At 41.9% G+C, this 11,853-nt stretch overlaps 1 protein-coding gene across 1 annotated transcript; it reads left to right on the plus strand.

Moving 5' to 3' along the window:
• Positions 1–5,345: 5,345 nt before the first annotated feature.
• LOC122395882 (facilitated trehalose transporter Tret1-like) lies at positions 5,346–11,471 on the plus strand. Its single transcript, XM_043393793.1, has 7 exons — positions 5,346–5,409; positions 5,794–6,084; positions 6,844–7,389; positions 7,650–8,092; positions 8,254–8,274; positions 9,517–9,613; positions 9,733–11,471. Exons 1-7 carry the CDS (start codon positions 5,346–5,348, stop codon positions 11,046–11,048), a joined length of 2,778 nt encoding a protein of 925 aa, XP_043249728.1. The 3' UTR covers positions 11,049–11,471.
• The last annotated feature ends 382 nt before the right edge of the window (positions 11,472–11,853 follow it).

The raw sequence follows: 11,853 nt of genomic DNA on the forward strand, positions 1-11,853 counted from the left end.
CTGTCAGAGGTCCGTTTCATCAGGATTGCTCGATCAACACGAGAAGAGAATGATGCGGGAACCAACTAAAAGGAAACAGGTAATTACACGATACTAACGAGAGAACTGCCATATTTGACAGAAAAATATTTCTTTTTTCTCTAGATTAGGGCTGGTTTTTGTATCCATAGAATGGATAATAACTGCAGCCACAATCTTTTCTATATTATTACATAATCCCATACGTGTAAAGCTCTGTGCCTGACAGACTCGATGTTTTTACCATTGCAACGTTAAAAAATATAACGATTTGTATAGAATGCAGACAACAGTTTGTATGCCTTATTTTTCCACGTTATCATACCACTGTTATAATGAATCAGCTTTATTCAAACTGTCACGGTATTAGCCGTACCACGAATTTCTCCGATATTCTGTTTATCGGATTGTACCGGTGAAAAGCACGAACGAGAAATTAAATAATAAAATTGAATGTAAATTTACTTGTTGTGTGTAATTAAATGATTAAAGCGCTAAGAAAATTATTCATTGGATTTCTAGAACAATAAATCGGTAAACTGCTTGCACAACGTTCAGAAAACGCGACAGAAATTATCAGAATAAATTCGATTCGGATGATATTAAAATAATGGAAACAAAAAGCAACTTAATTCTGGAATATCTTCAATAAGATTTTTTCCCATTTGTAATTCAAATTTTCCGATAATTTTAAATAGAAATAATAAATGGATTGGTACACCTACAATCAACGTTATTGATATAACAAAAGGAACACGCTTTGTAAGAATTTAATTACTTTACACTTTATTATGCAATCGTATAACCAGCAAAACCAATTATTTGATAAACCTAGCTTCCAAATTTATGATTCGTTAACTCGTAACACCTACGACTAATTCTCCACGCATTATCCCGCCCAGTTGAAAATGAAAATACTATTATCCGGATTTCTGTATATACGCGATTAACAATCGAGTATCCCATGTAATAACAGCAGGCGCGCCAATTGGAAGACCTTCGAGTTCTGTATTCCCGTACGTTTGTATTTCATCAAACGACTCCTATTTCTATACTTCTCCCGTTCCTTTGTTATTACTGGTTCGAGCGTTTCGCCCCAGAAAAATCCCCGTTTCGATCGATCACCATCTTGCATCGCCGCGTAAGAAAATTGAAATTTAATTTCGCGATGTACTCGGTAAACGCGGAGGGGACAACGTGCTCGACAGATTCGCGGTGAATGTCGCCGGAAACCGAGTGTAGATCGAAGGAGACCGAAAGTGAGAGAGCAAACACTCGGAATCGCAAGACGCCAATTGCTGAAGATCATAGACACCATTTGTGTGCTTCTATTCATCAATATTTCGTACCAGAGCTATCTAATTATTCGATACAGTCGAGCATTCGAGAAAGCAACAAGGGAACGTGAAATTAATAACCGAATATGTGTAATAACACTTTCTTATGCTTCGCTAAATTTTGTCAAACGAGATACAGTTTTAGTTTTCAATTTTTATTATTTCAAACATTTTTTTATAATGGAAACTTCTAAATATAATATGGAAGTTTGGTTGGCAGGAATTTGTAGATCGTTGGATCATCTTTGTAGGATTTCTTTGGATCTCTCCTTACTGCAATGTTATTACGTTTGATCACGTTTATGAACGATGCCAGATTACACGCTGGAATTGCGGATATGATACTGGTATTGGGGGAATGTGGGCAAAATTATTGCCTACAGGACTACGATTATATCGTGAAAGATACCGAAATTGACGGCGCCTGAATCATGGCGTGATTCAGAATTCCGTGATTCGAGCTGGTCAACTGCATTTACAATGGCACCTAATGCACGTTCGTCCGAAAATCAGCAAATTACAATTAGGGTTAATAGTTGCAACTAAGAAAAATATTAAATATTTCGTTGAACTGCATTTTTATTCCGATCCAATTATATTTCTGCTAAAGATATTACTGTTCATGGATACCCGGATCAACATTTTCAAGCAACTTTAATTCACGAAACATCCGTTAAAAATATTCTCGTTAAAGAAACTGTAACACGCCATTCGAGGTACACACAAAGGGAAGAAAATCAATTGCTAAATCCTCGCGAAAGGGAATTTCTCATCGATCTTTGCATAAAACAGAGAACTAATCCCGGGGGAAGTTTTGTATAATCCATCTTTCCTTGTTGTAAATCTCTCTACTGCAGGAGATTACATGTGCTGAATCCTTGATAACAAGCGGATAATTCTGCACGTAAGAAATAATAAATACCAAAGAGGAAATGCACGAGTTTCGAGTCTTTCTCTTACTATACAACGAATGTTGTCCAATTTTTATATTCTAAATTTGAATAAATGTTACAAATTTTACGGAATGAAACATCGATTGTGCCTACCAAACGACCAAAAAATTGAATTTATCGCAAAATAATCGCGATCGTTGGAAAATTCGACGTTCGATACCAAAGTACTAAAGGTCGGAGTAATCGAGAGGCGAAAGAGCAAGGTTACAACGGGGCAAGAGAATGTCTTCTTTACAGTTTCCTCTATCATTACCTATTCCACTGCCTGGTTTTACCTTCAATCCTTTTCAACGTCCGAGCAGCCACTTCCTTTTACCTCGGGGAGTGATAGCTTTCGAAACGTTACATTATACACCAGGAACTCCTTTCTCCGGTACATCAGTTTATCTTTGCCTTCCTTGGTCGTCGGAAAAGGAGAGAAGGAACGGTAAGATAGGAAGGACGAAGGCGCAGAAAAGGGGAGGAGAGAACGCGGCGAAAGATAAGAAGGACGAAGGGTAGAACCAAGATTAAAGAGCAACGAGGAAACAAGAAAAACACGTCTGCAGGTACGGGGCACATACAACGTATTACCTATACGCGACCGGTTTATGAGCACCTAAGTCCACGCCCCCCGCCATGTTTCGTCGTCTCCTTAAAAGTAAAATGTAGCCCGCCCTTTCCTGCTCGCGTCCCTCGTAACTATCAACACCTTCGAGGTACAACCGGTATCCGAGATTTTTCTATTCCGAGTCTGCGATCGCTGAAAAATTCACAGCTAATTTGCACGGTCATTTGCGCGGAATTTTTCATACGGATGCTAATTAAAGTCTCGAAAGACCGAATGAAACATTCAGAACGTGTGCTTTGGACTTGCCGCGGAATATACAAATTGTATTCCAATCGCTCGTAAGTTGAAATTGTTTCTTAATAACTTATCGAATCGTTCCCAAGGCACATACTTTGCAGAAACACGTTCCGCCGTGACGTTTGTTTGATGCCTCGGGTAAAGTTCGCCGAGCATCGTAAAAGATGAAAAGTGCCCTACGGGGAGATTAATTAAACGACACTCTTAAGCGTAAGCTGACGAAATTACACGGAACTTGGCGCATTAAGTGAACAGAGGAGGCAGTATTCCGCGTACGATAACGGGAAAGCTTTCTTCCCGCGTAACTCTGGCGAGATCTTCTAAATAAACTTGCAAATAAAATTATTTAGATTTCTTCGAGCGCCAAAGAAAGGAATTGGATTATATAAAAATGGAAAAATATTCGAGCGTGCGCTCGATGTTGCGATATTGTGCCGGCGGAGCGAAACTAGAATCCCGAGAATAAGATCCGTACGGTTATAGCATACACGTTGGTGGATCGTAAATCAAGCTCGATCCACGGGAACCGTGCGCGACAGATACGCGTTAAACGCTCGTGTAAACTCAAACAGTTCTCGATTCTTCGTTCCCAGGTGCGACCGGAATGTTTTTCGACGTTCTTAGCCACGCTGGTGATCAGGGCCGCATGCCTTCGATCAGATCGCAGTCGCATTCGATGATAAGCACACCTGGTCAAATTCAATTATACGGTTCCCGAGGGCAAGTAATCCAATTTGCACGTCATCAAGTCACGCGGCGAAACTAGTTCGAAGACCCGAGCCATACAACCGACCGCATGTATCAAATATTGAAGTTCCCAGATTGCGCCGGACTGCCCCGAGGGACGCCAAATAACTGCCACGGACTGAAAACGCGCGATGCCTCGCCCGAAATGCGGCTACAGTCGGCCCCCCTCTGATCTACATGGACAGAAGTAAGACACAAAAGGGACCTACGACCGTCTAACTTCCAAAGGAATTTCGCTACCGACTACCGTTGTTGCTAAACCGAACGAGTTCTGCAGCTTACGGTACCAATCCTCGTCCCCCACCCCCGACGCTCCGCCACTTCCGGTACCTGTTGTCGTTTTGAATAAATACCGACGAGGGGTCTTCCCCATCAATATTTAAATCAGCTTCTCCACGGCCATAGAGCTTCGTATACCCAAAGATAATGACATACAAGATGGCAAAGCGTTAGAAATTCCTCCGAAATTAGCTCGATGACTGTGCAAATTTTACTCAAATATCGCGTGATTCGTTAACGGGGTGCAAACTTTGCTCTAAATTTACTGGAACGTTATTTACAAGCAATATAAACCAAACAAATCTATCTTAAAAGTAAAAATCCTCATTTTAGAGTTCTTCTAACAGATCGTTTCGCTTTTTCTTATACAATTTAATCGATTACCCGCGATAGCGTTTATTTCTTTGCGAGTGTACCTTTTCGAGAGATTGAAAAAGGGAAAAAATCCTGCGGGACAATGTACCCGCTGGAAGAATGCAACCATGCCCAGGAAGCAAAAATAAACATCTATTACGAAGAGAGGGAGTGCAAGGATTTTCAGACGCGGTGAGTAGCGAGCGCATTAATGTTTTTCCCCGAGTAATTCCACACCTTCTGCGCGCGCGTCTGCACGACCAGTGCATTCCGGAATGCACTTTGTTAACAATACACGGATATTTCACGTTCCCAGATGAAACGCTATTTTCACCGTCTGGGAAAACGGTCTCGCGTTACGCGAACTTTAAACTGCTGCACAATATTCGCGGAATCTTTTCTATTTACTATTATTAGCCGTCAAAGATATATTGAATTTTATCGACGACTGTTTAAACGACATCGATGAATAACAATTTTTTTGTTATCGTCATTTTTCGTAATTGCTCGATAGAAAAAAGAACGATATTGTTAGCACCGAGAGTACAAGCGACCAGCGACAGCTCGCGAACACGAATCTCGATTGAAATATTGCACGTGAAGATGCGCGATTTTCGTATCTCATGACAGCGATGACGTTTCAGCGTATAATGTCCCGTTGTTTAGACTGTGAACGTCACATGTTTACGAGACCAGACGGCAAGAAATGTATTGAGAAAACAAGAAAATATAAATCAATTGCGAGAAGGGATTTGCCGCGGCGACAGGAAAGCAGGACCCATCAGACTATTTGCTTCGCTCGTTAAACCGATGCCGCCGAAAATAGTGGAAACTCTGCTTGGAGTGTGGCCACAGTGGGCTGCCTGCTTGACAGGTTAGCGAACGTTTGCGAATTTCTGCGAATCATAGGTTTCGGGAGTACTAGAAAAATTCTTGGTTCTCCGATAGCTGTCAAACCCTTTTCAAAAACAACAATTCATCCAATGTAATCTTGATTCACGTATCAAAAATCTCTGACAACACTTTCCATACACATGGTCGAACAATTATACGATTAAAATTCAAGAATGATGTTGAATAAGACAAACTGAATTCTTTGCGAAGCATTTGACAGTGATGAAGTTTACTCGTATTGAAAATCAGATCAGATCAGATTGATTTAGGCTCGAGTTCCAAGCATTTTGCATACCGTAGAGAGATAATAATACAAATCGCGTAACAATTATTTGTACGACATCAATTGAGAATTTTACCATAGTGACCGTGTTATCTATCAGTTTGGGACTCGTGATTGGATGGACGTCGCCTTACATCGCGCAACTGACTGATAAGAGCTCGTCGTTGTATTTGACGGAACACGAGGCGTCATGGGTGGCCTCGCTGTTGCCATTGGGACGTCTTTTTGGGGCGTGCGCTGGTTCGGTTATTGTCGAGTATTTGGGAAGCAAAAGGGCCCTTCTATCGGCTGGCGGGCCCTTACTGCTGGGCTGGATTTGTATATTATGCGCCAATTCCGCCGAGTGGCTCTATATCTCTAGATTTGCCTCGGGTAAGCATCCCCATATTTTTCGCTGTTTGAAAATGGTCACTGTACTTCCCAAAAAGTAAACATTTCTAACAACAAACACGTTGTGAATTAATGGATTCCAAATTAAAATAAATTAAGTTCAAGGAACAGTTAATCGAGTCGCGAGAGTTGCAATAAACACAGCTGATGTTTGGAATATAATAACGCGAACACGGCTCGTTTAATCAAAGCGTAGCATCCTCATATTCTTCCTACGACTGTTTCCGAAGTAATTAATCAGAAAATTGCGCTCGGAAAGTCGGGGAAACGGGTGAGCAAAGGAAATTGATCATAAGTCTGTTGCCATAGGAGAGCAACTATTAGACTCCGTCTCTCTGGGACGCGTCCCTTCGCGATTATGAGAGATGACTGTTCTAAGTGCTCCTCCGAGAAGCACACATTTGTCCAGATATATATATACATGTGTTTGAACTTAACAATAACTGGGAAATGTTTGTTCTGCCATACTTGACCCAGACAAAACGACTTTCCGGTTAATTGCTTCGGGAATCAATTATCGTATGAAGAATGATCTTGTTTACCACCGAAGGGGATAGTAAATTTGTTTTCTGGAAGCTAGAGCTCTCCAAGAAAATTCATTTATGTTTTTCGAAATAGACTATCGGTTGTATTGGACGAAAAATAATGTCTAGAATATATTGATGTCGACGAGTACCAAACCATTTTCCAAGTTTCGTTCTTGTTTTCGTAATATACTTTCATTTCCCGATCGCTTTGTAGGAATTTCCTTCGGCGTTTTCTTCAGTTCCTTTTCCCTGTACATCGGGGAAATTGCAACCCCGAATATCCGTGGCTCGTTGGTCGCCATGATAATCAACGGAATGCCATTTGGGATGCTGATCGGCAACACGATGGGCAGTCACATATCGATGATGTGGTTCGCGATCATCAGCTTGATTCTGAACGTCGTGTACATCGGGTTCTTCATTGCTCTGCCACGGTCCCCGTATTTCTACGCCCGCAAGGACGACATAGAGGAGGCGAAGAGAACGATCCAATGGTACCACAGAAAATCGAACGTCAGCGAGGAACTGAAGATCATCCAAGAGTTCGTTCAATCCGCGAAATCCACCACGTTCCTCGACAAACTCAAGCAGTCCATCGAGAAGAGGAACAGACAAATATTCATCATGGTCATGATCCTGTTCGTAATAATGCAGCTCAGTGGACTCAACACCATCGTCTTCTACATGGAAGTCATAGTCACCAAGGCGAAAGTAACGGGGATGAGACCACCGGACGTCGTGATACTCTCTGGAGTGTTTGGTATTTCACAAAAATTATGTAGCTAATTTTTATAACTTCTCAATTTTAATATACAGTCCCTCGACGATGCACATAAGTGGTCGACAGTTGTAGCGTTAGATTAGAACGTTCCAGAGACACTGTTGATCGGATTCAACGTTATCCCGTATCACGGGATTTTAAGGTCCTCGAGTGTTTTCGCAATCACAGACAGAATATGGCTAACTGCCGTTTGTTTCGCGCGTTTCTGAATCGATACTGAGCGTCGCATACGTGTACAGGTATAATCGTCGGTTGGGTCGGCGTTTATCTCATGGATCGGTGTGGCAGAAGGCTTCTGATGGCAATATCGTGCATCAGTATAATCATCGCGATGATCCTTCTGGGATTACACTTCCTGCTGCTGGACCATAATTACAACCCGAAAAATCTCGAGTGGATGACGATCATCGCGATGATGCTTTACACGTTGATATCCATCGGAGTGGCGCCGGTTCCCAGCACGATGCTCGCGGAGCTTTTCCCGTCCGATTTAAAGAGCATAGCCGGATTCATGGCCAGCTTCACGTCCGCGTTGTTCGCTTTTATCAGCAGCAAAACTTTTCATCCCTTATCCGTACTGATGTCGGAGACTTATGTTTTCTGGATGTACGCGATCCTAATGATTCTTGGCCTCATATACTCGGTGCTCAATGTACCGGAAACTAAAGGGAAGACCCTACAGGTAATTTCAATCTAATCTTAACACCCTCGTTCAACGTTTCACCCGATTACTGCATTGGTTCTGAGACTCACTGTTGGACACAAAAGTATCCAGAAAAAAATCTTTCTAAATTTTATAGAAATCAATTGTTAATTTTAATGTATGATCAATGACGTTTTCAGGAAATTCAAGAAATGTTAAATGTCGGTTATGAGGCGCAGACAAACCCACCTTCGACTCGCAGAATTTAAAATTGAAGATAATGTAATAACAACAATGAAAAAAATGGTAACGTGCAAATCGATACTCTGTTGACCGAAGAGATTAATGATATTACTTACAAGCAAGTGGAAATTGTATTACACATAAGTGTGCATTATACGGAATAAAAACGATCGTTGTACAGTTTCGCGTACAATTCATTTTGCAAACACGAAAATGAGAAATCCAATTGTGCATCTCACAATAGTCGCGCGTATTTGCTATGGAACTACATGTGCTGTTATCTTATCGCGGAAAGTAATCGCAAGACAGTATCTATCAAACAAGGAGTAGAAATATTTAAAATTGCGAATCTTATTTATGCAAATAAGATTTCTTGATTTATAGAGTGTTCTGATATACCTAGTCAATACACAATGGATTCTGGCAAACACACAAATTATTAAGATTCCTCAAACATAAATAGTCTTTGATTCATTGACTGACACCGTCACTGATATACGGATGACAGGACTTTTCACCGAGAAGCACAGAATTCGTTCATTACGATGCATTTTAAGTTATGCAATTTATGTAAAAACAAAATTTTTTTCGAGAAAAGGATAACCGCGAATAATTTCAAATTTTAAAGGGGAACTCTGTAGCATATTTGCTATTATTCGACATTGTTTAATGTTAAAATACTAATGGAGTCTGGTTCGGAAGACCCGTTGAATTATGAGATGCGAAAAGAAAACAATGGAAGCCTGCACTCCATTGTAAACAACAATTTCAAATAAATTCTTATTTAAAGGGAGTCTGACACTAGAATAAATATTCCATATTTGCCACTAATTTTTCCAAACTATACTATACGACGTCGCGAAATGCATCGATCACGACGAAGAAACCAAAGCGATTTCCGCGTTTCGAGCTAGCAAAGTTTGTTACGACTACTTTGTTAATTTGTCGGGATATTATGGGAATTAATTTCTTTAACGATAACACTTCGTCGAAAAATAGATATTAATACCGACGCTCGTAACGTCCGTCCAATTTAATTCGATTAACTCTTCCCCGGGAGTGTAAAACCAACATCGAAACCCACATGTGCATGTTATTAATCGAGAAAAGGTGATACGCAACAACGTACACATCCGTTATCTTATCGTTCAGAGGTAAACTTAATCTTCCATCGCGTTTATGAAGGCATATTCTTCCGATGCAAATAAGTCTAATATCAGTCGGTTGATGCCTCGAAAGGTACGATCATGGTCCAGGAAACGAATATCAAGCTGCCCAGAAACGCGACATGGCCGCAATGGATCGCCGGCATCGGAGGTAAATAAATCACCGATACGCAAATATTAATTAAGAAAAGAGAAACACAGATTTCCTTCGACGCCTTTCCAACCGTGTTATTTCGTATTCGAGATGGTAATCGTCTAACTTGATCACAGTTGCGCTGGTGATGGTTCAACCGGGAATGATGGCGAGCTGGTCTTCTCCGTACATTCCGCTGTTAATGTCGCCAGATTCGCAATTCGTGCTCACATTAACGGAAGTGTCCTGGGTGGTATCGTTGCTGAATGTCGGTAGAATGGCCGGGGCCGTTATAGGTTCATTGTGCGTCAATTATTTAGGGAGCAAGACGACGATACTGGTCACCCTGGTGGTGGTGACGTTGTGCTGGACGTGCAAGATCGTGGCGGATAGCGTCGTGTGGCTCTACGTAGCCAGAGTTTTCGGCGGCATGACCCTCGGAATGGCCTTCAGCTGCTTCTCTCTCTACGTGGGCGAGATAGCGGATCCCAGCATCCGAGGTGCGCTGGTCGCTCTCGGCATGACTGGCATACCGTTCGGAAACTTTCTCATGAGCATCATGGGAGCGTACTTGTCCATGCCGATATCCAGCACGATCAGTCTGGCCCACGGCATCCTGCTGATGATCCTCTTCATCTGGCTGCCGGAATCCCCGCATCACTTCATCAGAAAGAAGCTGGACGAGAAAGCGAAGGCGTCGATTCGCTGGTACCACCCCGGCTGCGACGTGGAGATGGAATACGTGGTGCTTCGTAACTTTATCGAGAAACTCGGCGACCAACCGATCCTGGCTACTTTGAAAGAGTTCAAGATACCGCAGTATAGAAAATCGTTGCTCGTCTTCCTGATCCTGATGATGTTCAGTCAGCTGAGCGGCGTCAATAATATCCTGTTCTACATGGAGTCGATTTTAACGATGGCCAGAGTCACCACGGTACCGCCATCGCAAATAGTGATAATAGTGATGACGTTCGGAATCGTTGGATCCGTTCTGTCCGTGTTTCTCATGGACAGATTCGGACGAAAGTTCCTCATGATAATATCGTGTATCGGTATCTCGGTGTCTTTGTGCCTGTTGACCGTTGTGTTCCATTTATTGGACCACGATATCGATCCAAAGATACTGGAAGGAACGTCGATCTTCGCGATGGTTTTCTTTTACATGATGATCTTCGTGGGTATGCTTCCTGTGCCACCCGCCGTGTTGAGCGAGTTATTTCCGCCCCACCAAAAATGCATAGTGGCGTTTTTCGGCAGCAGTTCCGCCGGCCTTTTTTCCTTCATAGCAACGACCACTTATTTGCCTCTGTTAGGTCTGCTGACCGAAAAGTATGTGTTTCTCTTTTACGGATTGGCGGTATTAACAGCCGTGCCCTACACGCTCGTTTCCGTGCCCGAGACGAAGGGACTGTCTTTGCAAGAAATCCAACGCAAACTACTCAAGGACAAATAGATGTGTTTTCATTTCAGTGACAAACGTTTGAACGAAACGAATCGAAAATATAGAATAAAACTTTTCCACCCGAGTCTTTGTTCGGGAGGTAAACGATTTATATTTGTTTAAACGTACGTTGATCACCAGGTGACCTGATGAATTATTTCTACAAAATTTAATTTAATTTTCACCCATTTAATGTGATCTAGTATAGGCGACTCTTAGACGAGCCAAGCAGTGGTTTTGAAACAAATTGAATCTTTTGTTCACGGAAATGCTACTATTAAAATTTGTTATAGAGAACGAAAAAGTTTCATCGTATGATAAGAATCTTTTTTTGTACAGGTAACGTGCGAAATTGTAAATACATGAATTTTGTAAAGATAATACTCGACCCTAGATAAGATTGTTTCTGAAATCGGTTTTTAAATAAACACCGTCATAAAACTGGTGGCAAATTTCTGATATTACGTGGAGTTTCCTTCTGCGTCTCCGCAGACCACAAAGATATATCGTTCGACGAAAGCGCATCGCGAAGAATTTTCCAGTAAATCCAAAAAAGACGAACGAAGCTCTCAAATAATAATAGAAGAAGAGGTCGCGACGCCTGTTGTTCTTTTGCCTCCCCATTCTTTTCTTAACCGAGAAACGATGTAGCTATTTCTCTTTGGGGGCGGACGTACGCCGTCGTAACGTCGACGATGGAACTCGGCCAGTTTCATATTTTACAAGACGATATTTCAACCGGCACTGGCTACGCGAATAGCGTTAAAGATGCCGCGGTCCCATGGCGGCACTGTGGAAAATTGGACTCAACCTTATC

Source organism: Colletes gigas, unplaced genomic scaffold (assembly GCF_013123115.1).
Source record: "Colletes gigas isolate AHSC1104 unplaced genomic scaffold, ASM1312311v1 Colletes_gigas_Sc00006, whole genome shotgun sequence".
Taxonomy (NCBI): Eukaryota; Metazoa; Arthropoda; class Insecta; order Hymenoptera; family Colletidae; genus Colletes; species Colletes gigas.